The 22,513-nt window shown below is 39.5% G+C and overlaps 1 protein-coding gene across 1 annotated transcript in view; it reads left to right on the top strand.

Annotated features, from left to right (window-relative positions):
* Positions 1–22,513, top strand: part of Ctnna1 (catenin alpha 1) — a 165,059-nt gene that overhangs the window by 23,471 nt on the left and 119,075 nt on the right. The window contains exons 2-3 of the mRNA XM_008834280.3: positions 12,441–12,547; positions 14,451–14,646. Of these exons, the coding sequence (XP_008832502.1) occupies positions 12,443–12,547; positions 14,451–14,646 (301 nt within the window). The 5' untranslated portion in view covers positions 12,441–12,442. The remainder of the gene's footprint in view (positions 1–12,440; positions 12,548–14,450; positions 14,647–22,513) is intronic.

Genomic DNA, 22,513 nt, shown 5'->3' with positions numbered 1-22,513 from the left:
CACACACACACACATAGTTCTCTTTAAACTTAAAATTTAGCTAGGAGGACCACATATTAAGCATGAGGAAATTAAGTTTGGCAAAACAGTTCAAAGGCCGTTGAGAAAACATAAGTGAAAAGAGCAATGGAAAGACTATTGCTGAAGACACTATAGGTCTTGGTTATAAGATACATAGAAAAGTAAACTGGAACTGAGCTGGAAACTTCTCCCTGTTGGCTAGTATTCATAGTGCTGGAAGGTGCTATAGACTGCTGGTGGAGAGAAGGCATCAGTGGTCTTACTCAGCTCTGAACCCTGTGAATTTCAGTACTAACCTGCCAAGAAAGATGTGCATACTGCAATAGTGGTGGGACTGTTATGGGGGTAACCAACTGCCCTCTGATTGGATTTGAGGCCTACGGGAACCCATAACTCTGGGAAATCATAGGTCTTGCTGGGGAACTTTGACATAGTGTCAAACTGCCTTGTCTTCTGAATATCTATGTTTATACCCATAAACATGCTATACTCAGCCTTAATGAGAGAATCCTCTCTTTGCAATGAACAGAGGTGAATGCAGAGAGACTCTCATATGTTCAGGTGCTGAGAGTAAGTCACAGTTGAGTGCCTAGCCCTAAAAAAGACATACCACCCCCTGTAAGGCACAGGTAACATTGTGGAAAAGGAAGCAGAAAGACTACAAGGGCCAGAAGATATCCAGAAGGCTATGAAATGCTGTTTGTGGTCATGACATAGCAATTGCAGTATTGAACTCACAGCAGCTGCAGTTATCTGCACTGGATTTGCACAAGACTGGCCTTAAAACAATCAGTTATGGATGGGGAAAAGGCCCATGGGGCCCTAACCCCTCCCCATTAAACTGTTGGCTACTTCAGTTATGTATCCACTGGTGAGCCCACCAAGCTCCAATGGATAGTTCCGAACCCATCATCAGACAGATAGCCTTCAGTGGAGTCACAAAACAAAAAGGAATGTGTGTATTAGTTACTTTTCTGTTGCTATGATTTAACCTCTTAAATTTTTTAGTTTAACCTCTTACATTTTTAAAAAAATTTATTATTTTTATTTTATGACTAAAAGCAGCTTAGGGAAGAGAGAATTTATTTTGGCTTAATGGTTCCAGAGGGGGAGTCAGTCCATAGTGGCAGGGAGGCATGGTGGCAGGAGTTGAGAGAGGTCACATTTTCAGTAGCACACATGAGCCAGAGGAGAGCAGAATGAACTGGGGTGCTGTCTTTCCAGCACCTCTCTTTACTTTGTAGATGGTAGGTTGAACTCGCAAAGCCTACTCCCAATGACATACTTCCTCCAACCGGGCTGCAGCTCCTAAACCTCCCTGAACATCACCAACTAGTGGTGTTCAAATACTTGGCTCTATGAGGGACATTTCACATTCAAACCAGAAAGAGTTTGTAGAAAAGGAGGGTTGACATTTATTTTATACATGTGTGAAAATACCAAAGAAAATATTTAATTAATTTTTAAAAAGGAAAAAAAACCCACTGATTTTAGGGCTTAAAGGATGTGGACTATAAAATTTAACCTCTTAAATTTTTTAAAAAATTATTTTTATTTTATGTGTATGCGTGTGTAAGTGTACCTGTGTGTGCATGTGTGTAAGTGCACCTTTGTTGTGCAGTGCCCATGGAAGTCAGAAGAGGGTGTCAGATCCCCTGGAACTGGAGTTTTAGACAGTTGTTAGCTACCATGTGAGTGCTGGGAATCGAACCTAGGTCCTCTGCAAGAGCAGCCAGTGCTCTTAGCCACTGAGCCATCTCTCCAGCCCCTTAAATTTTTTAAAAACTACACTTACTGTGTGTATATGTGTGGGTGCACGTGCTATGGTGCACATGCAGAAATCAGAGGACAATTTAGGGAACCAGTTCTCTCTTACCATGTGAGTTGTGAGAATTGACCTTAGGTCATCAGGCTTGGCAGCAGGCACCTTTACCCACTCAGTGCCTACTAAATGAGTTCTCAGTTTTCAAGTTCTGTATATTTGATGTTTCTTAATGTGAGTGAATACTTTTTTCAACTTCTTTTTAAAAAATTTTAAATTTAAAAAATTTTATGTGTATGAGTGTATTGCCTGCGTGTATGTGAGTGCACCCGTGTCATGCAATGCCACGGAGGTCAGAAGAGGGCTTTGGATTCCCCTGGAGTTAAGGACGGTTCGTAGCCGCCATGTGGATGCTGGGAATCAAACCCAGGTCCTCTGCAAGAGCAGTCAGTGCTCTTAACTGCTGAGCCATCTCTCCAGCCCTTAAAGATTTTTTAAATTAAATTTTATTTTCTGTGTATGAGTATTAATGCCTGCATGTATGTGTCATGCAATGCCTGAGGAGGACAGAGGAGGGTGTTGGATCCCTGGAACTGGAGTTACAGACAGTTGTTAGCTGCATGTGGGTGCTGGGATTCAATCCTGGGTCCTCTGCAGGAACAGCCAGTGCTCTTAACCACGGAGCCATCTCTTTAGCCCCCATAACTTCCTTAATTAGGGCAAATTTCCATGGAGAAAGATCACCTGAGAGATTATACTTTAAGAGGTTGTTGAGTAGACCAGGCATGGTGGCGCATGAGAGGCAGGCAGATCTCTGTGAATTCAAGGCCAGCCTGTTCTACATAGTGAGCTCCAGGCCAGCCCCAGCTGGTCTCTCTACAAGGAGACCCTGTTTCAAAAAGACTTTAAAAAAAAAAAATTGAAATTATTTTATATTCTGAGCTCTAAAGTGTCAAAATTAAGAAAGTAAAATATTCAGAAGTAAGTTTGTTTGGTTTTGGTTGTTATTGCTTGTTTTTAAAAAATATTTTATTTTTATTTTATGTATATGAGTATATTGCCTGCATGTATTTAAGTACATCTATGTCATGCAGTGCCCGTGGAGGTCAAAAGAGGGCATCAGATCCCCTGAAACTGGAGTTTCAGGTGGCAGTTAGCTGCCATGTGGGTGCTGGGATTTGAACCTGGGTCCTCTGCAATAGCAGACAGTGTTCCTAACTGCTAAGCCATCTCTCCAGCCCCCCGACCTCCTCCACCTTTTGGGGGGGGGGGATGACAGAATTTTACTGTTGCTCAAACTGGTCTGGAATTTACTATCTAGGCTGGCCTTGAACTTGTGGTTTTCCTCCTGCCTCAGCCTCCCAAATATGGGCATTTCAAGTGTAGACAACTGTTCCCAACCTTAAAAAACAATGAAGTAAAATAGTTTCCCAGGCTAGAGAGATGGCTCATTGGTTAAGAGAGCATTGGCCACTGGGTTTGACTCTTAGTACTTACATGGCAGCTAATAACTGTCCATAACTCCAGTTCCAGGGAATCTGACACCACCTTCTGGCTTTTGCAGGCATTGCACAACACAGGTGCATTTATAGTTGTGCAGGCAAAACACTCACACATTAAAAAATCTTAAAACCAAAATAATTTCTCTATATACAGAAAGTTTTTTATTTCAGAAAAAAATTAGAAAAATTTCTTTGGGTAAATAAATCACTTCAGGGGTAGGGCAAGTGTCTAGCATGTGCGAGGCTTTCTATTCAGTTCTAAGCACTACTACCAGAAAACCTCCAAATAAACTAAAATAGTGAATTGTATGTTATGCTTGCTTAATAAACATAAATTAGCCTAAATGTTCATATGGAACTAGGTTCACTTGCTTTAATAACTCTTTGGTTTTATTCCTCTAAAATCCTGAAAGAGTCTGTTATTTGTATTGAAGCAGTCTCTTTGAAATGCTTGGAAACTAGGATCCATGGGGCAAATAATTTCTTCTGAAATGTCTTATCTGTGACATTTGGTGACATTTACTTGATCTGTTGACAGCCCTTTAACGACATAGAGCATCCCGTCCCCTAAGGTTTACTGACTCTGGGTTGATCAGTTTAGTGGACAATAACCTTTAAAGACCAAAGTCTAGGCCTGGAATAATACGACTGTCGAGAACAAATCCCCTGAAAACTGCATTTTGTGTTGCAAATCCACATTTTTTTTTTTGCACTCCATTACACGATTCTAGTGTTTATTGATGCTTGGATAATTACAATCTAATGATGAAAATTTGGAAATTTAACATTTGATTCTGTACTATTACAAAATTGGAATCCATATTCAAATTTTATATCTTTGGTTTTCCTGACCTTGATTTTTTTTTTTTTTTTTCGTCTTTTTGAGACAGGGTCTCCCTGTAGCCCCAGCTGTTCTGGAACTCACTATGTAGACCAGGCTGGCCTTGAACTCACAGAGATCTGCCTGCCTCTGCCTCCCGAGTGCTGGGATTAAAGGCATGCCACCATGCCCAGCCAGACCTTGATATTTCTTTATACTTTGAACAGTTGTTTTGTGGAATATGCCTCACTTTGAATTAGTCTAATATTGACTTATTACCAGATTGAAATTAAGTTGTTTTTTGGAAGAATAGTACAGAAGTGATGTTTTATCCTTTATAGTGAGTATATCATGTCAAGAGGTACATGATGTCAGTTTGTCCTTTACTGGAGATGTTAATTTTTTTGGGTGGGGGAGTGAAATAGTCTCCCTATAGCTCCAGCTGGTAGCTCTGGAACTTGCTATGTAGACTAGGCTGGCCTTGAACTTAAAGAGATACACCTGCCTTTGCCTCCTGAGGGCTGGGATTAAAGGCATGTGGCACCATGTCCAGCATTGAAGATGTTAATTTTGATTACTTGGTTAAGGTTGTATATACCTTGTTTCTGATGGTAAAGTTAGTGTTTTCTTTTGTATGTATCTGGGAGTTACTCTGATACTATATGTATTCAGTATTTCAGTTAACTTCCTTCTACTTGGTTTAGTACTCTTTGTCAACAAATATTATTTTTATTTTATGTGTTTAAATGTATTACCTGCATGTATATAAGTGCACCTGTGTTGTGCAGTGCCCGTAGGAATCAGAAGAAAGCGTTGGATTCCCTTGGAACTGGCATTAGGATGGTTGTTAACTGCTGTGTGGGTGCTGGGAATCAAATCTCCATCTTCTGCAAGAACAACCAGTGCTCTTAACTGCTGAGCCATCTTTCTAGCCCCAAGTAGTAGTCTTTTTTTTTTTTTTTTTTTCCTTTAAAGATTAAAATAATTGGGCCTGGAGAGATGGCTCAGCAGTTAAGAACATTTGCTCTTCTTCCAGAGGACCCAGGTTCGAATCCCAGCACCCACACGGCAGCTGGCAACCATCTATGATTCCATTTCTGGAGGATCTGATGCCTTTTTCTGGCGTCTGTGTGCATTGCACTACATGGGTGCATTTATATATATGCAGGTGAAACACTTAAATACATAAAGAAAAATAAATAAAATATTTTTAAAAAATTACCAGTTTTTAAAAATTGTGTGTGTGTGTGTGTGTGTGTGTGTGTGTGTGTGTGTGTGTGTGTGTAGGGGGGTATGTATATATACTGAGTGCAGCTGCCTGCAGAGGCCAGAGGCATTGAATACCCCCCTGGAGCTGGAGTTACAGGAAGTTGTGAGCAAGGACCTCAACCACTCTTAACTGCTCCGTCACCTCTCCAGCACCATGTTTTAAAGTAGTCTTGATTCTTTTTTGTAACAATAGTTCCTAAATGGTGACCTCCCTCCCACTTTTCTTTCTTTTCTTTCTTTTTTTTTTTTTTTGACAAGATTTTATTCCTTAACCTAGACTGCCTTTTGAGTTTTTTTGCCTCAGCTTTCTGAATGTTGGGATTACAGGGGTGAACTACTATGCCTGGCCTAAATTGTGTTTTCTGTACGTATATTTATTCTTTCTGTGTTTATTAGTTGGTTTTCTTTTGTTTGGAAGAATTTTTCCTTTTCTTTTAATTCATACTAAGGTAGATTCAGATTATTCAGAAGATCATAGCATGTTTTATCTAATTAAATCTATAGAAAAGCATTTTTTAAAAGGTGTTGATTGGTAGTCTTACTATATAAATGAGGGAACAAGTTCAAAGTAGTTAAGATGATTAAGTGTGCCCTTTGATTCTCTTGTTATATCTTGTACAATAAAGATTTTAGGTTTATTAATTATGGAAATATTTTTGAAATTTTCTATAATTTTCATAATATCAGAAAATGTAGTTAAGGAATAGGAATGTTTAAAACCATTTGTAATAGTTATTCTCAACTTTTAGAGATGACGGTTTTCATATTTTAGTATATACATTTAGGTTCCTTTTTTACCCTCCCTACAATTATACTTCCGGTTGATTTCTGTAGTTATATATGTAGGTCATTTTCCATATACTGCAGAATGTTCCTTATTTTGGACACAGGGTCTTACTCTCTAGGCCAGGCTGTCCTAGAACTCACTATGTAGCTTTGAATTTTTGATCTTTCTGCCTCAGTATCCTGAGTGCATGCTGGGATTTTGGCCCCATTGTGCCCAAGCAAACCCCCACCCCAATATCTCATCCTGTAGTCCAGGCTGGCCTTGAACTCACAGCAATTCTCATGACTCAGTCTTCTGAGGTGCTAGAGTTAGAGGTGTGTCACACCATACCCAGCTTTGTTTTCTCCATTTAAACAATTTTATTATTTGCATGATGTGTTCCACACACATGCCATGGTGTGTGTGTGGTCAGAGGACAACTTTGTGGAGTTGGTTCTCTCCTTCTACCCTTACTTGGTTTCTGTGGATTGAACCCAGATCAGGCTTGTACAGTAAGCACTTTCTTTTCTTTCTTTCTTTTTTTTTTTTTTTTTTTTTTTTTTTCCTTTGGTCTTTTTGAGACAGGGACTGGACCTCACTATGTAGACTAGGCTGGCCTTAATCTCACAGAGATCCATCTGCCTCTGTCTCCCAAGCACTGGGATTAAAGGCCTGTGCCACCATGCCTGGCCCTTCCCTATCTTTTAAAATGAGAAATTTAGATCTGAAACACAGTTAAAAGAAAAATTGAGGGGCTGGAGATCTGGCTCAGTGGTAAAGAGCACTGATTGCTCTTGCAGAGGATCCAGGTTCGATTCCCAGCACCCACATGGTGGCTAACAACCATTTGTAACTCCAGTTCCAGGGGAATCCGTCATCTTCCTCTGGTCTTCTTGGGCATTGCACTTACATACGTGCAGGCAGTACACTCATACACTTAAAATAAAAGTAATAAAATATTTTAAAAAAGAAAAAGAAAAATTGAGTGAATATCCGTGTGTATGTCTTTGTCTTTTTTCCAAATATCTTTGTGTTGATTTTGTTTTTACTATAGCCTAGGCTGACCTGGAAGTACTGTGTAGCCATGGCTAGCCAAGAAATTACAGTGTCTTTGGAACTCAGTCTCCTGAATGTTAGAATGCTAGGATCACAGCTAGAACCATTATTCTCTGCTAGTCTAAAATTCCTGGACTTAAGTGATCTTCCTGTCCTGGTTTATCACTGTACCCAATTGACTTTTTTTTTTTTTTTTTTTTTTGGGGAGTTTTACTTTTTAGACCCTTGGGGGGGGCCCAGAAATTTTTTTTTTGAGAGAGTCTTACTATGTAGACCTGTGTGGGTGGCCCAGAAATACATTGTGTAGCCCAGGCTGGCCTTGAACTCCTAGTAATCCTTCTGCCTAAGCCTCCTAAGTGCTGAGAATATAGGCATGAGTCACCATGGGTAACTAAGGGTTTGTGTGCTTTCTCACGGTCCTGCATAATATGTTTTATATCTCCTATACTTACAAATTTGAAATTTATTTTGGATTGAGATTTCTTAATTTGTAATTAGTGAATTTGGATTGGAAAAAAATTTTTTTTGTGTGTTCAGTGCCCTCTTAACATTAATTTAGCATTTTCTTCTGTTAATAATACAGATAAAAAATAAGTTTTCAGCTGTACCTATAACTTTGTAACCAGTAGGAATATCAGTGTTTCTCATAGTTGCTGTAATGATAAAGGGTGTCTTGGAAAAAAATGTGCATGTTCATTACTATTTGAAAGCAGTTATAAGGGCTTTTGTCATATTTTTTATATTATTTTTGAATATTATGTGTATATATGTGTGTTTTGCCTGCACATATGTTAAGTGTACCACATGTGTGCAGTGCCCACTGGAGGTCAAAAGAAGGTATCAGATCCCCTGGAACTGGAGTTATTGATGGTTGTTAGCTGCCATGTGGGTGCTGGGAACTGAACTGCGGTCCTCTGTAAGAACAGGCAGTGCTCTAAAAGGCTGAACCACCTTTCCAACCTCTTGCCATATCTTTTTAATGTGTTAATAAACAAGCACTTGGGCGATGTGGTGATGCACACCTGTAATCTTGGCACTTGGGATACTGAGGCAAGAGTTTAAAATGTCATTGTGTGCAAGTTAGTGAAACCTTGTCTTTAAAAAAACGTGCATTAATGTATCTTACATCTTAATAGTTCATAATTTTCAGTGTTTTCCTTTGTAAATTTTTTTTTTTTTAAACAGTCTCACTGTGTAGCCCCAGCTGGCCTGGAACTCTCTATATAGATCAGGCTGGCCTGGAACTCACAGAGCTCTGTCTCCATCTGCTTCCCACACTTCTGCCTCTCTGAGTCCTGGGATTACAGGTGTGAGCCACCATGCTTGGCTTCTTTGTAATCTTTTGATTTGTATGTTGGACACTTAGAAGATTTTCTGCAAAAGAGTCTGCATTGTAGATTGTAGTCTCTAGCTGCATGAGTCTACTGGCTTTTAAAATTATTTTAAATATTTTACTTATTAAAAAATTTTTTATGTGTATTTCTTTTGTGTGTATGAGTGTATTGCCTGCATTTTAAATGTGGACATGGTGGTGCACACTTTTAATCCCAGCACTCAGGAGGCAGAGGCAGGTGGGTCTCTGAGTTCAAGGCCAACCTGGTCTATATAGGGAGTTCCAGGCCAACTGCAGCTACAGGGAGACCCTGTCTCAAAAAGATGAAATTAAAATAATTTTAAAATAATTTAAAAATTAGTTTATTTTTATTTTATATGTTTGAGTGTTTTGCCTGCATGTATATAAGGTCACCCATGTCATGCAATGCCCATGGAGACCAGAAGAGGGTATCAGATTCCTTGGAACTGGAGTTACAGAGAGATGATTGTTACCTGCCATATGGGTGCTAGGAACCAAACCTGGGTACTCTGCAAGAGCAATCAGTGTTCTTAACTGCTGAGCCATCTCTCCAACCCTGTTGAACACTTTTAGTGTGGCTTGACTGAATTGAGTTGTGTCATAAGTATAAAATACATACCATATTTTAAACACTTGGTGCTTAGCTATCATTGGAATATTTTTAGATATGTTGGGTTAAATAAAGTATATCATTAAAATCAATTTTCCTGTTTCTTTTTATGTTTTCAGTGTGACTACCATAAATTGCACACATGGTTCATATTCTATTTCTTGGAAAAGTGCTGGTGTATAGGCTCTGTAGGATTGCCAGAGATCCATGTCATAAAATAGGTTTCATTCCCCATGTCCATTGGAATATTTTTAGATATGTTGGGTTAAATAAAGTATATCATTAAAATCAATTTTCCTGTTTCTTTTTATGTTTTCAGTGTGACTAGCACAAATTGCACACATGGTTCATATTCTATTTCTTGGAAAAGTGCTGGTGTATAGGCTCTGTAGGATTGCCAGAGATCCATGTCATAAAATAGGTTTCATTCCCCATGTCATTCAGACTGAGGTGAAACATTGTTTTTTTTTTTTTCCCCCCAACAAGAATATGTACAGATAACATAGAATACGTCATGTTTCATCATATTAGGGAATATAATATCAAATGTCCAGTTATTAGGAATGCTGTTTTAAGGAAATTGCCATTAAATCTCAATATTGTAAACTAACTCTTTGTTAGTAAATTACTGGCCCAAGCATATTTGGTAATTTACCAATACCCTGTTGCCCAGTTGCCTTTTTACCTGATGATTTTAACATCTACGATAATCCTTGCTAGAATCAGTTATAACAAAATGTTTTTTTTCTAACTCTACGCATGAGGTAAAAGAAATTCCTTTACCACACTCCTTTTTTTGTAAGATTTATCCCTAAGCTTGTGTATGTATCTGTCTGTTGTTATAGGCAGTTACTGTCATTTTATTCCCCCTTCTTCCCTTAATCTTTTTTCATTTTCTTATGCTGCTCAAACTGGTCTTCCAGCTCTTGGAGTCAAATGATCCTCTCTCCTCTACCTCCTGAGTGTTTAGTAGGTACTGTAGGTGCATTCTATCATGTTGACTCCTTACTATCTATCTATCTATCTATCTATCTATCTATCTATCTATCTATCAATCATCTATCTATCTATCTATCTGTCATCTGTCTATCATCTATTTATTTTATATGACGGTGCACATACATGGATAGCAGGTTGATGTGGGGTCTCTTACTCGCCGCGGAGGTCAGAAGAGGGCTTCAGATTCCCCTGGAACTGGAGTTAAGGATGGTTCATAACCACCATGTGGGTGCTGGGAATCGAACCCAGGTTCTCTGCAAGAGCAGTCAGTGCTCTTAACTGCTGAGCCAACTCTCCAGCCCTGTTTATCTGATTTTCAAGACAGGGTCTCACTGTTTAGCACTGGCTGGCTAGGAACTCGCTATGTAGATCAGGCTGGCCTCAGACTCACCTGCTTTGCTTCCTGAGCTGTGGGATCAAAGATGTGAACCATGCCCAGCCCTACATATTTTTTTTTTTTTTTTTAAATTATGTAGGTAAGTGCACTCGTGTCGTGCAATGCCTGCAGAGGTCAGAAGAGGCTGTCGAATCCCCTGGGACTGGAGTTAGGGACAGTTGTTAGCCACCAAGTGGGTGCTGGAAATTGAACCCGGGTCCTCTGCAAGAGCAGTCAGTGCTCTTAACCACTGAGCCATCTCTCCAGCCCCACAAAAGAACTTTTAAATCACAGTTAACCATCACTATATTGGTTTCAAGGGAAACTTCCATTATTAGACAGAGTCATTAAGACTGGGGAAAGGAGGAATCAACAAAAATAAAAAGGAGGGGCTAGGGAAATGGCTCGATCAGTAAAGTGCTTCTTGCACAAGCATAAAGGCCTGGAATCCTGTGTATCAATGTAAAAGTACTGCTGGGGAGGTGAAGACAGGAGGAACCCTGGGGATTACTGGCTAGCCAGTCAAGGCAATCAGTGGACTCAGTAAAAGACTGTCTCAAAAAATAAGGTGGAGAAGCTGGAGAGATGGCTCAGAGATTCTTGCAGAGGACCTGAGTTTGAGTCCCAGCACCCACATGGCAGCTAAAAACCATCCATAACTCCAGTTCCAGGGGATCTGTTGCCATCTCCTGACCCCTTCAGGCACTGAACAACACAGGTGTACCTACCTACATGCAGACAATACATAAAATAATCAGATCATACACATAAAATAAAAATAAGAAAACATTTCTTTGTTATTTTTTTTTTAAAAAGGGGGTAACCATCTCTAACTCCAGTTCTGGGGGAATATGATGCCTTCTTCTGACCTCTGCAGGCATTGCATGACATGGGTGCACTTACACACATGCAGGCAATACACTCACACATAAAATAAAAATAATAAAATATTAAAAAAAATTTCTTTTGGCTTTGGGGACTGGAGAGATGGTTCAGTGGTTAAGAGCACTGGCTGCTCTTCAGAGGACCTGAGTTCAGTTCCCAGCACCCATATAGTGGCTAACAACTATCCAGTTCCAGTGGATTTGATGCCCTTTTCTGGCCTCTGCAGACATTGCACACACAAGTGCACTTTCATATGTGCAGGCAAAACACTCGTATAAGATAATATTAAAAACAAATTTCTTCTGGCTTTGAGTGATAGGTATTAAGGACAACAGACTTAGTTATTATGGTTTAATACAGTTAGACAAGATGTTCTCCAAGAATCCATAAAAAATGAAATGAGGTATGCCTTTTGAATAATATTGTAGTATAAGTGAAAAAAAGTCAGAATTTTCTGTATTGGTGTCTGAAGAAATTTCTTTTAAAATACCCTTCACTTGTTTTTGATGTTGCTTCCAAGGTTGGGTTGGAAAAACTGGAAATAGAAACATGTTGGTAAAAGAGAAGCCCCAAGTGAAAGTTCTGTGTGCTTGAGAATGCCTGTTAGTATTTGTAAACCATTGTAAATTGTTAGTGTAAGAGCTGATATACAGGGCTGGAGAGAGGCTCAATGGTTAAGAGCACTGGCTTCTCTTACAGCGGATCTGGGTTCAGTTCCCAGCACCCGTATGGCAGCTCACACAGTCTAATTCCAGGGGATCCAGTGTTCTCTTCTGGCCTCTGTAGGCACTGGACATGCGCATGGTGCACTTACATACATGATAGGCAAAACACTCATACACATAAAATAAAAATAAAATCTTTTTTAAAAAAAAGATTATATAGATAGAGCTTAGGTACAATGATCTCATCTTGTGAATGTTGCTTTCCTGATATGAAAGTCTGTGCCAGAGAAGGGTTATTGTGTGTCTCATGTTTCTCTTTGATTTTCACCTGACTTGCCTTTTGTTTCTCTCCTAGAAATGACTGCTGTCCACACAGGCAACATAAACTTCAAATGGGACCCCAAAAGTCTAGAAATCAGGACCCTGGCAGTTGAAAGATTGTTGGAACCTCTTGTTACACAGGTAAGAATATGAAATCCAAAGGCATGGTTGTTCTAACATGGTTCTGTAGTAGTAGAGCTGGATAAGGAACACATGACCAAGATTATTTAGCTCAGAGTCTTAATTTGAGTGGTTTTTAGGTTGAGAGTACTTGGATGATTTGGCTTCACTAGTATTTGAATATTGGTACATAGATATATTAAGATTTTTGCGGGGAGGGGTTGTTGAGACAAGGTCATGTAGGAAAGGCTGACCTCAAACTTCTTAAACTCTCCTGATCCTGTCTCCACCTCTGAGGTGCTGCTGGGATTATAGGCATGCACCACCATGCCTGGCTTGAGTTAATCCTCTCCTTTCTCTTCTTTTAAATTTTATTATTTTTATTTTATGAGTGTATTGCCTGCATGTGTGTAAGTGTACCCGTGTTATGCAGTGCCCATGGGGGTCAGAAGAGGGCATCAGATTCCCCCAGAACTGGAGTTACAGACAGTTGTTAACTGTCATATGGGTGCTGGGAGTTGAGCCTAGGTCCTCTGAAAGAACAGCCAGTGCTCTTATCTGCTGAGCTTTCTCTCTAGCCCCAGGTTTAATTCTTTAGACTACAGCTGCTACCATTTTCTTCAGTCTTACTGCCAGCAGTAAATGTTATTGATATATAGTACAACTTTCCAAATATTTGTATTTTGCAGATAACTTCACCCCTCATTAGAGAGGGAATCCAAGGAAAATGAGACATGGACCCTTGATAAGGTTCATCACTCAGCTTAATGCAGTTTTCTTATTTATTTATTTACTTATTTATTTACTTATTTATTTATTTTATTATTATTATTATTATCTGGAGACAGGGTCTCACCATGTAACCCTTGCTGACCTGATTGATACCTAGACCAGGCTGGCCTCAGACTAACATAGAGCCACCCACCTCTGCTTCCCAAGTGCTGGGATTAAAGGCATGTACCACCATACTCGCTCAGCCTTTAATGCATCTTTCATTATGTAGGATTAGTTGGCAGGCAATTCAGTTTGAGGGTGTAGGTTTGGTGTATTCTGTTACAAATACATGCATCATATTGTGATTTATTAACTGTTAGCAGCTAGCTATATATTTTTACTGTTTTGGGATAGTTAATATATGTATATATTTTTATATAAGAACAGAGAAAATGAGAGTGGCATTTGCTATCTTACAAAAAAGTTGCCTTCCAAGCCATACACTGATTATTTTGATATCTATATGTAGGTGTGTAAGGCTAAGACTGGAATATTTACTACTTGAACCCAGAATGCTGTACCTTTCAGGTCTTTTGTTTGGTGAATTTACACCGCAACAAAACTTTAATCATCTTCAACCTACAGATCATCTGGTATTAATTAAACTTATTAATGATAATGTTCTAGACCTTTTAGCATCATCACAGTAGGCTTCTATGCGCAAATTTTCTTTCCTTTATTAAGGACGTGTACTAATTAATTGCTAAGAGTTCTGTGACTAAACAAACTTCAGAAGCAAGTTACCTTAAAATAGTTTGCAAAGATTGGTAACAGTGACAATATAACCTTCAGGTAAAGCTACATTTATTGTTCAACTGTTTCTGGAACTTCGTGGTAACAAAATGCAAGACATTTTACTTGTTATTAATTATATTTTCAGTTTATAAACTCAATCTAAAAACCTAATGGTGCTGTTTTAGAAATTAAGCTATTACGTTTCTTATACGTTGAGAAATAGAAATTATTTTGGAAACTACAGTATCATTTTTATATATCAAATCTGTAGAGAATTGTGTTATTTAGCACTTAGCACAATTGCTAAATGTGATGTTCTACTTCCTTATGAACTTATTCTTGGTGTCTTTAAAGATGTTAATCTCTTGTTACTTTTCACTTTAAATGACTACTTTTTTTAAAATAAAACTTTTAGGTTACAACCCTGGTAAACACCAATAGTAAAGGGCCCTCTAATAAAAAGAGAGGTCGGTCTAAGAAGGCCCATGTTTTGGCTGCATCTGTTGAACAAGCAACTGAGAATTTCTTGGAAAAGGGGGATAAAATTGCAAAAGAGAGTCAATTTCTCAAGGAGGAGCTTGTGGCTGCTGTAGAAGATGTTCGAAAACAAGGTAGGTTAATCCCGATTTTTAAACAAAGAGGCTGGTCTTTCTAGAAAATAAATTCGATTTTTTTTTTTTTTTTTTACTATATTTAGTTTGTTTCTCTGTTTGTTTATGTGTATGTGCCTGCATGTGTGTGAGTACACCTGTGCCACAGCATTCATGTGGAAGTCATGTGTACACACACACACACACACACACATACACACACACACACACGCATGAAAAAATAACAATGTTTATAACCCATTGGCAGCAATCTGCAGAATTGACTTTCAAAGGTTAATATTGGAAACTTGCTTTAATACTATTAGCTTCTTCCCAACTGCTCGTGGACATGACTGGGTGAAGACCCAAAGAAGCACCTTTATGCAATCCTGCATTGCTTCAAATATTTTGTAAAGAGCCCAAGTAGCCAATCTGGGCTACAGAATGAGACTGTCTCAAAAAAATAAAACAAAGGCCAGAAACAAAATAGAGGCTCAAATACATGATAAAATATTGGCTAAAAGGGTATCTTCTATGAAGACTATGTGTTAGAAACACCAGAGTAGAGAATGGAGCTGGTTGATCATGTGTGTTCCTCTGATGGGGACTCTCTTCTAGTAGATAGGCAGCTGTTTTCCTGTTGTAGTCTGTAGCTTATAATCAGGACAGATGGGCATGAAAAGTAAATTAATAGTGTTGTTAATGGCAGAGGGAATGATGAGAGAATAAATATGAGACTAGAACTCTTCCTGTGTTAGAACTTGCTTTGGATCTTAAAATGTAGAAGGAAAGTTGATATCTTCCAGGGAAGAAAAATTGACATTGCAAGTCATGTCTTGGGGACAGTGAGGATCTTACTGGAGGAGAATATTAAGAGCACTGCTGGTATGAAGTTGGGAGAGAGTCTAGGGGTAAGAACTTGCCTCCCCCTCCAAAAAAAAGTTTAGAGCTAGATATTTATTTTTAGGTTTTATTTTTTCTTTTTGAGGCAGCCTCAGGTTGGCCTTGAACTTGATCCTTCTACCTTAACCTCAAAAGTAGGTGGAATTAAGGGCATAGACCTGGCTTGGAGTTACATTCTATAGAGGGGCTTGGAATGCCAGGTGAGGAAGGGAGGGCTTTTAGGAGATTGATGTGGAATCATAGGATTCTATTGTCCAGGCAGGTTTACAGCTTCCCATATGCTCCAATCTATTAAATGATGCAGGACTCACTACCTCAGGAGGCAGCTCTTTCCAGTATTGGTTTGTGTTTATTTTTAAACCTTTTTTTTCTTAAATTAAACTGAAATATGTCTCTTTAATTTTCCTGTTTTAGGAACTTATACCATCTGGGCAACACAGAGTATAAGGAAAGGTGGTACTTTGTGGAAGATTAGTGTGTGAGCTGTGTGCAAGGAAGGGTTAAAGAGATTTAGAGAAGGATCTAGAGTTTGGAGACCATTGTAGTGGTACAAGAACAAGGGAGGAGTGGATTGGGAAATGCAAAGAGATAAATGACCACTTGTTATGTAAGTTAACTGTCAGCTTGGGCAGCTTTTTTACTTAATTATTTTTATTATTTTTTTGGTGTTTTTGAGTCAGGGTCTCCATGTAGCCTCAGTTGGCCTGGAACTCACTGTGTAGACCAGGTTGGCTTTGAACTCACAGAGGTTTACCTGCTTCTGCCTCCCAAGTGTTGGGATTAAAGGTGTGCACCACCACACCTGGCTACGACCTATTTTTGTAGATGCCAAGGTTTTTGGGGGTTTTTTTTGTTTTGTTTTGTTTTTTTTGTCCTTTTGGGTCAGGGTCTCCCTGTAGCCCCAGCTGGCCTGGAACTCACTATATAGACCAGGCTGGCCTTGAACTCACAGAGATCTGCCTGCCTCATCCTCCTGAGTGCTGGGATTAAAGGCATGCGCCACTATGCCCAGCTAGACCTGTTCTTTTTAATAGTCAAAATTAAGGAACTTTGTAAGAGAAGAATTAATTATTTTTTTTTTCTTTGACCTGAATCATTTTAGGAACATGTTGAGAGACAATGGGCATGAAGTTAGAAATATTTGTACCAGGGGGCTGGGGATGTAGCTCAGTTGCCTAGCATGCTTGAAGACTTGAGTTTGATTCCAGTATTGCAATAGCCATGGTCTCATTCACCTGGAATCCCAGTGCTCAATAGATGGAGGAAGGTAGGTCAGAAGTTCCAGGCCATCCTTAACTACACTGTGAGTTCAGGGTCAGTCTGGGATATATCCTGGGATATATGTCTCTGAAAAAAGGAGAGAAAAAGGAAAAGAAAAGAATATTCCTCAGCATAGAGCCATTTGATTTCAGCTGTGCCAGTTTTCAGTAAGGTTAAAATTGCTTGACAGCATTTGGTCCATTATCTTGTTATACTAATATCAATTAATAGGTTGTTTTAGTTTAACTTTTTATTTATTTGTTTGTTCATTTATTTATTTTTATTTTTTATTTTTATTTTTGGTCTTTTTGAGACAGGGTCTCCCTGTAGCCCCAGCTGGCCTGGAACTCACTATGTAGACCAGGCTGGCCTTGAACTCACAGAGATCCGCCTGCCTCTGCCTCCCAAGTGTTAGAATTAAAGGCATGCGCCACCACGCCCTGCTTAACTTTTTATTTTTAAATAATTATAAATTCACTAGAAATGGTAAAGATAGTGGAGAGGTCCAGCGTACCCTTTATCCAGCGTCTCACTTGTTTACATCTTTTGCAGCTATGTGTATAGTACACTTTCAAAACCACACATTGGTTCAGTGTGTGAACCAATTCTTCTTTTATTACATGTGGAGATTTTATATAACTACTACTGCAATTGAGATAAAGAAATAGGAGACTGGGAACTGGAGAAATGGCTCAGCAATTAAGAGCATTGATTGCTCTTGCAGAAGACCCAGATTTGATTCCCACACCCACATGGCGGCTAACAACTGTCCATAACGCCAGTTCCAGGGGGAGTCCAACATCATCTTCTGACTGCCTCGGGCATTGCACAACACAGGTGCACTTACACACATGCAGGCAACATACTCATACACATAAATAAATACTAATAAATATTAAAACACTAGTTCATCTCCACAAAGATTTTAACACTACCTCTTTGCACTCAAAGTCATACACCTTCCCCTTCTCCACTTTGCAGAATCACTGGTAATGAGTCTGTTCTGAGCACTGTAATTCTATTCTTTTGAGATTTTTTTATTTTCCCTCCACTGAGCATGATGTCCTCCCCTTGTGTGGCATCTATATTGGTGTACCTATCAAGAGTTTAAATTTTTTATTGCTATGTACTATCTCATGGATACTGCATAGCCTGAATATAACCTCTCCATAGGAAGATTCATTCTTTTTTAAAAGAAATATTTGGGGCTGGAGAGATGGCTTAGTGGTTAAGAGCACTGACTGTTCCTGCAGAGGACCCGGGTTTGATTCCCAGCACCCACGGGTGCACTCACATACATGCAGGCAATATACTCGTACATATAAAATATAAAAATAATAAAATGTTAAAAAATAAAATAAAAGAAATATTTGGGCCAGGTGTGGTGGGGCACACCTTTAATCCCAGCACTTGGGAGGAAGAGGCAGGCCAATCTCAGTGAGTTCAAGGCCAGCCTGGTCTACATAGAGAGTTCCAGGCCAGCTGGGTCTACAGGGAGACCCTGTCTCAAAAAAGGAAAGAAAAAAGAAAAGAAAAAGAAATACTTGTACTGATTTGAGAACTTTATGTAATGTATTTTGTTCATATTCAGACCTCCTTTCCCCCCCATCCCAGCCTCACTGTCCCACCTCACTTCTATCTCTATTATTAGCTTTTATTTAAGAACTATTTTATTCATTATTTTTATTTTATGTGTTTGAGTGTGTTGCCTGAATGTGTGTAAGTACACATGTGTTGTGCACCGGTGTCCAAGAGGGCATTGGATTCCGTGGAACTAGAGTTATAGTTATAGACAGTAGATAGCCACCATGTGGGTGCTGGGAACCAAACCTGGGTCCTCAGCAAGAAGGATCAGTGCTCTTAACTGATCCATTTCTTCAGCCCCATTGCTTTTATTTTAAAGGCCTATCAAGCCTAATCTGTGTTTCCCAAGTTCTCTTGGGTGTAGATCTATCCCTTGGAGTCCAGTTAACCTACCAAGCATCACACCAGTAAGGAAAACAGACTCTCCTCCCAGCATCTGTCAATTGCTGGTGGACCCTTAGTTAGGGCTGGAACTTCCTGCCCACCTCCCCCATTCATACTGGGCCCCTGTTTGGCTTGGCTTTGGACAGATCCTCTGCATGTTGTCATAAATGCTGTGGTTTCATATGTGCAACTACCCTGTGGTATCTAGAAAACAGTTTCCTTGTATTACCTCCCATCTCTCACTTTTAGAATTTTTCTGTATTTTCTTCTGAAATGATACCTGAGCCTTGAGAGGAGAGAGTGCAATACATAGGTGTCCCATTTAGGGCTGAGTATTCTGCAGACTCTTAGTCTCTGTATGTTGACCGTTTTGGTCTCTATTAATCACCGTCAGCTACAAGAAGAACCTTTCCTGGTGAGAGTTTAGAGATGCACTAATCTATCTAAAATTTAAAGGATTCATTTTTTATTTTGTGCATGAATGTTTTGCCTGAATTGGTGCTGTGCCTAGAGGCCAGATGAGGGCATCAGATCCCCTGGAACTGGAAGTGAGCTGCCATGTGGATGCTGGGAACTAAACTCCAGTGGTCTGTAAGAACAAGTGCTCTTAACCACTGAGTCATCTCTCTAGCTCCCCCCCCCCCCCGGTTTCTTTTTGGCCTATGGATAACCCAGTCCCTCCAGCATCATTTATTGAAAGTGTTGTCTTTCCTCTATTGAATTAATTTTACATCTCTTTAAAAATCAGTTCATTGTTAGATCTGGGTTCCTTATTTCCTGGACTGATCTATGTGTCTATTCCTCTTCCCTCTGCCAAAGCCAGCCTTGATTGCATAACTGCATTACTTTTCTTATTTCTGTGACTGAATAAGAAGCAGCTTATGGGAGGAAAAGTTATTTTGCCTCACAGTTCAGGGCATAGTGCTCCATCTTATATATTGAGACAGCATCTCTGGCTGAATCTAGAGTGTGCTAGTTGCAGCTTATGCAGCTAGCCTGCTAGCTTTGGGGATTCTGTCTCTGTCTCTGTGTATACTGGGATTGCAGGCTTGTAGGTTCTGGGGGTCTGGTCTGAACTCCAGTTCTCATGCTTGTACAGTAGACATCTTAGCTGATAAACCATTTCCTCAGTCCCTAGTGTGTGTTTGTTTTTTAATTGTTAACCTTGGTAAGGCAGTTTTAAGGAAATTATGTATTTCATTCCTGACAAAAAGGATATTGAACACAAGATGTCAGTTTCTTGAGGTATTATTTGTTTCTCTGGCAACTGAATCAAGTCAGATTGAAGGAGGTAAACATTAGTCTTCTGTCCAGTGCAGATGTTGACAGCTTCAGAGTGATGTTACCTACACCTAATATAAGCAGCCTGGATGATTAGATATCAAAAGGCGGATGTGACCAGGATAAAGCAACTGTCAGTGACTGCTTTGAGTATGATTTGAGGGGTGATAGATGAGAGGCAGACAGAAGTCCGAGTTTGATGAGTTCATGTTGTGAAAACTTGAAACAGCTACGAGTAGCTTTGTGTGAAGGTATGGAGAGAGGTTGCATTTTAGTTTATCTAGTTTGGTCAGTGTGGTTTTACTAAGTTGAAGTCATGAGCTTGATCTTAACATATTGGCTGGCTATTTTTCACAGGAGAAAATGACAATTGTTTTTCTTTGGAATGCTGAGTATGGGTTTCAAACATGGTAATGATGCTCTTGGAAAAGCAGCAGCAGGAAAATATTTAGCAGTTTAAAAGATTAAGGTTAAGTCAGTTAGGTTTTCAGATTAATGTAATAACTTTATTTATTTATTTTTGTCCTTTTGAGACAGGGTCTCCTTGTAGCCCCAGCTGTCCTAGAACTCACTATGTAGACCAGGCTGGCCTCGCCTCGAACTCACAAAACTTCATCTGCCTCTGTCTCCCAAGTGCTGGGATTTAAAGGTGTGCGCTACCACGCCCGGCATAACTTTAAGTCTAATACGAAATCAGGTGGTATTTCTCATTCTTTTGTGTGTGTGGGGGGGTGTGGGGGTTTGTGGGGTGGTGGGGGTGGTGGTGGTGGTGTTGGTGGTGTTGGTGGTGGTGATGATGGTGGAGGAGGCAGGGTATCCCTGTTGTAGCCTCACGGCCTGGCACTCACTATGTAGACCAGGCTGGCCTGAACTCACATCCATCTGCTTGCCTCAGCCTCATGAGTTGTTGGAATTAAAGATGTGCACCATTTTTCTCATATTCTTGCTCTGAGTTCTGGCTTATTGTTATTTCACCGTTTTCCCTCTGCTGGTTAATTATTGTTTAGGTTCTTCCTCTTTTGTATGTTTCCCATCATGTGACCTTTTGCATCTCGGCCTATTAGAAGAACCTCCATCTGATTCCTACCCTTCATGTGTTCCTGAGGCCTATGATTAAGTAAAAAAATTGTTCATTATTGACCCTCATACCTTCAGCCTCAACCATTTAATTCATTTTCTCTTGCTCTTCAAATTGATCAGGGAAAGCAAAATATAAATTCTGGAAAAATCATTAACTGGTTGTCATCTGGGAGCTTTATGTCTTAAAGTTGTCTGACTCAAACTGTCTCTGGGGGCTGAAGCTGTATTTTCTTTGACTTGGGATGTGTCAAGGATGCTGTCTGCTCTGGATCACTACCCTTGTGTGAGCATCTGCTGCTTTGCAGAGAAGAATGAACTTAGTAAATTCTAATGTTTCCTGTCATTTTGAAATTGATCTTTTTTTTTTTAAGTTACAGTGGGCAATATTACTGCCTTAACATACTTGTACAGTATATCAGAAGGCTTTGTTTTGTTTTAAAAATTCTTTTCTTTTTAACATTTGTTTTGTGTATGTGTATGTGTTTGCATGTATGTGGGTATGTGAGTGCTAGGCACCCATATTGAGGTTCAAAGACAACTTGTGGCACTCAGTTTTCTTGTTCTGCCGTGTGTGTTCTGGGATTGAACTCAGGTCATCCAGCTTGCTGGCAAGTGTTCTTAATTGCTGAGTGAGCTGTCTTACTGGTTTCCTTTTAGAATTCAGACTGGCCTCCTGCTGGCTATGTAGTAGAGGATGACCTTGAATTCTTGAACCTCCTGCCTTTGCCTTCCTAGTGCTGAGATTAGCTGTACACAACTGCAGTGGCATGGCTTTTTTTTTTTTTGAGACAGGGTCTCACTCTCTAGTCCAGACTGGCTTCACATTTGTAGTAATCCTGCTGAACATCCCCACGTGCTGGGATTACAGTATGTACCACCATACCCACCTTGTTTTAGGCATTAAAATTTTGGTTTTGGCATAACTTTAGGCATGATGTTGCAGTAACTTGGTTTCCACAAGTTAATTTCTTAAAGAAAGTGATTCCAAGTTGAAATGCATGTTATGCATTTATTTGAATGTGTAATCAGGAAGCAAGTGTCTCTCTTTGGAGTGTTTCTGAATAGCAGCAGGGTGCACTTGAATTAGTAAGGAAAATGAGAGCATGAATATGTGTGGTGCTCTATTTTAATTTAAAGAAAAGTATTCTGTCAAGTGTAAAAATAAAAAACTCAAAGCACCTTTCCTTGCCCCCTGAGGGTGGCAAGGAGGGTGGATTGAGATGTTTTCTAGGCTCTCTGGATTCAGATTTAAATAACTTGATGCACATAACTTGATATTAACTTGATGGGTTTGGATTGATCTTTAAAAAGAAAGAAAGAGCACCTCCAAATCAACAAAATCAGAGATGAAAGGGGAAACATCACAACAGACACCAGAAAGATACAGAACATTTAT

Source organism: Nannospalax galili, unplaced genomic scaffold (assembly GCF_000622305.1).
Source record: "Nannospalax galili isolate Female #2095 unplaced genomic scaffold, S.galili_v1.0 scaffold856, whole genome shotgun sequence".
Taxonomy (NCBI): domain Eukaryota; kingdom Metazoa; phylum Chordata; class Mammalia; order Rodentia; family Spalacidae; genus Nannospalax; species Nannospalax galili.
Note: the sequence above shows the minus strand (reverse complement) of the source record. Positions and strands in the feature narration are given on the sequence as shown.